This window comes from Salvelinus sp. IW2-2015, unplaced genomic scaffold, assembly GCF_002910315.2.
Source record: "Salvelinus sp. IW2-2015 unplaced genomic scaffold, ASM291031v2 Un_scaffold5393, whole genome shotgun sequence".
Lineage (NCBI taxonomy): Eukaryota > Metazoa > Chordata > Actinopteri > Salmoniformes > Salmonidae > Salvelinus > Salvelinus sp. IW2-2015.
In genome coordinates, this window is record NW_019946658.1 from 8,662 (window position 1) to 14,039 (window position 5,378).

A 5,378-nucleotide genomic window follows, 5' to 3' on the forward strand; every position below is an offset into this window, starting at 1 on the left:
CTATATACAGCATATGACCTGGTAAGGAGAGGGGGATGGGAGCAGAGAAGGGGATGGGAGGCTGCTCAATGATTGGCTGTAGTGTAGGGCGTGTCATACAATGTATCAAAATTTCAACTGCTGGCTGGAATTCTCACTCAACTGTACCACTAATATGAACTGTTCTACAGACTCTTGTAGACTACTTGCACTGAAAAACAGTTAATATGTTTACAAATCAAGCTTAACATTGAAATATGTATTTCAAATGATTAAGTTAATTCAGATAGGCATGTTATGTGCTCTCTAACACAACAATAAAATGTGTTGTTGTTGTAGACCTTTTAACAGATCTAGTTGACCTCCACAGAATGTGCACATTAGCCACTAATATCTGACTTCAGTATAGTTTATAGAGTGTATATGTCTGTCTGTGTCTTTCAGTTTCTATTTAGACTACATCAAATATGAAGAAGCTGTGCAGCCACACCATGTTCAACATGTTACCTAATTAGCTAGCTAGCTGACAATCTGGTTACCTGTAGCATATAACATTTGTTGGCACAGAAAGAAAGGGGATAGAAAAATGATTGATCAAATTCCTCCTGACACTATCTGACTGGGTTAATAACTTAATATTAAGTTAATATGGACCCATTGTCTTAGACTTGAACTCTTGGACAAACAGTGGGACTCTGATTTCAGCATAGGGACTTGTGACTCGACTCCTGACTCCAACATTGGTGACTTTGACTCAACTCAGAGTAGCCATAGGGTCTTGTGAATTGACTCGGACTTATGCTTTTGTGACTCAACTACAACACTGTCGCATTACATGGCTACTACTACTGCTTCAACTACCAATTCTAGCAAGTTGTACCCCAGGTTGGGTAACTTTTCTGCTGCTCCCTCAAAAGCATTAAGCAGACATTTTGATTATACTCCCTCCCCATAACTCTCTGTTGGGGTGAGGCTTTCTACAAATATACGCAGCAAGAGGATTACAACAGCTAACCCAGGAAGCTGAAATCCTGGGTCTGCCTTATGTTCCTCAGTTCTACCCAGTTTGAAAATGTGCTTTTATCCATGACCAGGCCATGTTTCGGCCATTTTGCCGCACTAGCAAGTCTGCAATAGACCTTCTCCTACCCGGAAGAAATAGGCCTATGTGTACAATGTTGCCTATAATGTCATTTTATAACTAGGCCTAACATTTGATAGCCTACATTGTAAAACATGCAGTTGCGTTGGCTTTATTAACCCAGTCCTGATTCTCGACAAAGGCTTATAGGGATTTCTTTTAAGATATGAACATCAGCTACTCATCAGCTACCCATGTTATTATGAGTTTTCTTGAGGTTTCTGCAAAGAGATCAATGCTGATGTAAAGGCCTACGTCTTCACAGCAGTACAAACCTGAAATCACGTATTATCATTACATTTTATTCCACATTGTGAAACCAGGGATCTAGTGGAAGATAAATGCAAATATGATTAAAAAAAGGCCTGTTATAAGAGAGAAAGAGAGATTGTGGGAGTAGCTGAGTGCCTATAGTGAGAGATGGCTGTTAATATCAGTAGGCTGTTTGAGTGGTCTGTGGGCAGGTAATTAATCTGATTGCTGATGGGTTAGGTTGCTAGATCAAATCTTAACCTGCCATAAGCTACTTTTGTGTCAGGCAGGTAGTGAACCTGATTGCTGAGTGCCTATAGTGAGAGATGGCTGTTAATATCAGTAGGCTGTTTGAGTGGTCTGTGGGCAGGTAATTAATCTGATTGCTGATGGGTTAGGTTGCTAGATCAAATCTTAACCTGCCATAAGCTACTTTTGTGTCAGCAAGTCTCCCCAGTGAAAAATGTCCATATCCACCACTCCATCTCTCATGTACAGACCTTTCAAGTAGCTGCACTTAACACCTCACTGATACTGATTGTGTAAGCTACAAACCCAAATTGTCTAAGGAAATGTYGCTAACAGTAATAACATTGCAGACATATTCAGAAATCTGGGCTGATGGAATCATTGTTATGCATATCTACTGGCCATAATTTCRGCTTGAGGTCCTGCCCCTCCCCCACTGCAAAGTGCACAACAGTACCAAACTATCAAAGGTTTTATAGGTCAACACAGTCCCCCCCCTCCCCCGTCCTTTGTATATTATTTATATATACTTGTGTTCCCATATGTACTTCCTGTATTTATGTGTTGTTAATAAAAATATTATAATAATAAAAGATACACAGTTCCCCCTCCCCCATGTTGCAGCATAAATCTCTGCTCAAGGTTGCCATGTACACTATTTTGTGGTTTATTTATGTACTTTGAAAACTTTGCCGCAGGTGAAAGGTTTTGGTCGCTAGGTGGAAGTTGTTATACTACTTCTATATTGCAACGTTACCAACATGGCATTTAAAAAAAATCATTAATTTCSCRGTATTCTGCTAAAATTGTGCTAGTGAAGGTGGGTTTTGAAGGCTGGTTTTGAGCAGACTCCTAGAAATTTGAAATTGACCTGGCAAACCTGTCCCTGCCTGAGCGTGATCACCACTGAAGTAGCTGTGCAGCACGTTTTTAAGGAAGAGGAGGATCGTTGCAGATGTTTGCATTCATGCAAGAAGGTAAGCTATTAACTAAACTGTTAACCAATATTTTAGCTAAAATTGTATTTGGTGTATTGACAAGCAATGCATGTTCRCGTTGTCTTTATTTTTAATGAATTAATGTCAGTCATGTATGTCTTTCMGTGGAATCCAACATGCATTGACGATGTCTGAAAGCCGCATTGTGTCAGATATACTGCGTCATGACATTGAAATTGGCAGGTTTATCCAAACAATTCATRAATGTGCAATTGTTACTTTGCATGTTTCTACCTTATAGTTATTTGTGGCTTGCTAACGGTTAGTGTGCTAGCTAACTGTTAGCGTGCTAGCTAACGGTTAGCATGCTACCCATGCTAGTTAAAAAAAGAAATATGCTAGCTATGGTTGCAAGCTAGCTAATAAGTTTAGCATAATTGGTAAACGTGTCTATGATTTAGAATACATGATTGTGGTTAACACAATGTTACATGCATTGGAAAATAATATTGCTATAGTGTAACAAGCTAGCAAGAAAAGCCAGTTCCTTTTCATCTGTTTTGTCAAGTCATAAGCCTGTATGTGTGTTAAAATATTTAAACCCCCTCATTAAATTAATGTATTGAAGTTGCGCCCGTTTTTTATAGCCCTTTCTTACCCAAATACCGTTTTTTACATTGAAATAATTCAGATGAAAATAAGAAATATGTTAAACTAATTAAGAAATAAGTGACCAGATTTTTTTTATTGAAAACCATGGACATTAGTTTGGGTGGGGGGAGGGGCGTGGTGGGGTTCCTAGTTCTTTTTTTTTTGCACATAAAAGAGTGAAACACCACAACAAGTATAAGGGTTGTGGAAAGTGTCCATTTTGGTAGGACTGTGACAATTCACTGTCTTGAAAAAATATATACATATACTGGCAGATTCTTTAACCAAATCCCTATTTCTTACACACATTTTTTAAGATCGAAAACATAATGGAAGATAAGAGTCCAGGAACCTACAAAGTAACCAATGCGGTATGTTTTCTGATTTGCCTAGTATTTAGAGTACGCTTGCCTTGCTTTAGCCAAACCACTCATACTGATTCTCTTTTAGTCCATCCATAAAAGCAGATTCAGCTTTAGTTGCATGCAGGAACTTGCATAATGTGCTTCTGTTATGCTTATACTTGCTTTTTTACCTTGAAAGTAGTTTTAAAAAAACAGAAATTGTAATAGATGTTTGTTGGACCTCTATTAGTCAATGATAACAGCCCCTCTATTAGTCAATGATAACAGCCCCTCTATTAGTCAATGATAACAGTCATTGGTGTCCCCCAGCCCCTCTATTAGTCAATGATAACAGTCATTGGTGTCCCCCAGCCCATCCCCTGTTGTGTGCCGAGCAATCTTGTCATTCTATTAAGTCTCAACGTTTCTTTTTGTCTTCCTTTACAAAGGCACTGCAGAGGCTAAGAAGGCGCATGGAAAATCTAAAGAAGCATAGTTCAACTTGTGAGGCCAGATTTGAAAAGGAAAAGATAAATCCCGAAGCGCAGGTTTGTCAGTTGTTTAGAATGAGGATACTGGGGATGGTTGAATCGTTATCATATCCTATTGCCTAATTTGCACATGACTAATATCATTTTATTGTATCCTTAGATGTCAGACACCGAGGCTGCCAGTACCTCTGAGGCTGCCAGTACCTCTGAGGCTGCCAGTACCTCTGAGGCTGCCAGTACTTCTGGGTCGATAGTCAATGTGTTGGATGATGCACCACCGTTGATCAGAACAGACAGTATATACGTAAGTTAAAGTGTCATTCAACACCAGCACATACTGTAAGTTCTTGTGAATCAGCTTTGTAAATCAAAGATGGGCAAGTCTGCACTTTCATCCCATATTCATAGTATTATAACATAAACAAGTAGAGGAGCACAGTCGTAACTAATCAAAATGTGCCGGTGTCCAAATACTTTGTAATCTGTCTAGTTATCCAATATAATTTTTTTCTTCAATACAGTTGACCAAAGCTATGCTTGGATACAAGACTGATGACTCAATAACCAGCATTGACAACAGTGAAGGTGATTATGTCCCAGGGCCATCAGAATCATCAGAGGAAGACAATTCTGATGATTTTTCAGAACCAAAGACAAGGGTGGACAGCAGTAAACACGTTGATTTAGTCTCAGAGGGAGACAGTTCAGATAAAATAGCAGGAGTCAAGAGAAGGAATCACTACAAGAAGACTAGCAAGAGATGCAGAAGTTCCTCAGAAGAAAACAGCTCAAATGAAGAAACAGAACTCAAGAGAAAGAATCAATATGCAAATACTTATAAGAGATGTACTAGTTCCCCAATGTCAAACACTAGCAGTGAATCATTGCTTGTAATGAATGTCTCAGAATTAGATGGATCCAAAAAGTACCACCAAAAAAAGCACTTCTGTCTGTTTTGCGAGCAACCGCAATCCAAAATTGCCCGTCATTTACAACGTAAACATGGGGATGAAATAGAAGTAGCTACTGCACTTCGGTTTGCAAAGAGATCAAAAGCTAGGAGACTTCAGCTGAATKTTCTTCGCAAGAAGGGGAATCGGGCACACAACATTCAGGCACTTAAAGAAGGAAAGGGGGTTTTGGTACCATGTAAACAAACAGCAAGTAATGGACAAGGACCAATCACCAGGACTATCAGCATTGTTTTGCCTGCCATGGGCTCTTTAAACGCAAATCTATGTGGAGGCATGTGGCAAGGTGCACACTAGCACAACACGTTCGAAAGGAGATGCCTGGCAAAACCAGAATACAGGCCTCTGTGCTAATGCTCAAG

The 5,378-nt window shown here is 39.4% G+C and overlaps 1 protein-coding gene across 4 annotated transcripts in view; it reads left to right on the forward strand.

Moving 5' to 3' along the window:
- Positions 1–1,683: 1,683 nt before the first annotated feature.
- LOC112078212 (uro-adherence factor A-like) overlaps positions 1,684–5,378 on the forward strand; it is a 6,739-nt gene continuing 3,044 nt past the window's right edge. For 2 of the 4 annotated variants that reach the window (XM_024144511.2, XM_024144512.2), the window contains exons 1-4: positions 1,684–2,598; positions 3,528–3,581; positions 4,004–4,102; positions 4,206–4,349. In XM_024144511.2, coding sequence (XP_024000279.1) covers positions 3,540–3,581; positions 4,004–4,102; positions 4,206–4,349 — 285 coding nt within the window. In that variant the 5' untranslated portion in view covers positions 1,684–2,598; positions 3,528–3,539. Of the gene's footprint in view, positions 2,599–3,527; positions 3,582–4,003; positions 4,103–4,159; positions 4,350–4,566; positions 5,354–5,378 lie in introns of those variants that run through there. The other 2 variants (XM_024144509.2, XR_011478515.1) reach the window with 2 other exon arrangements.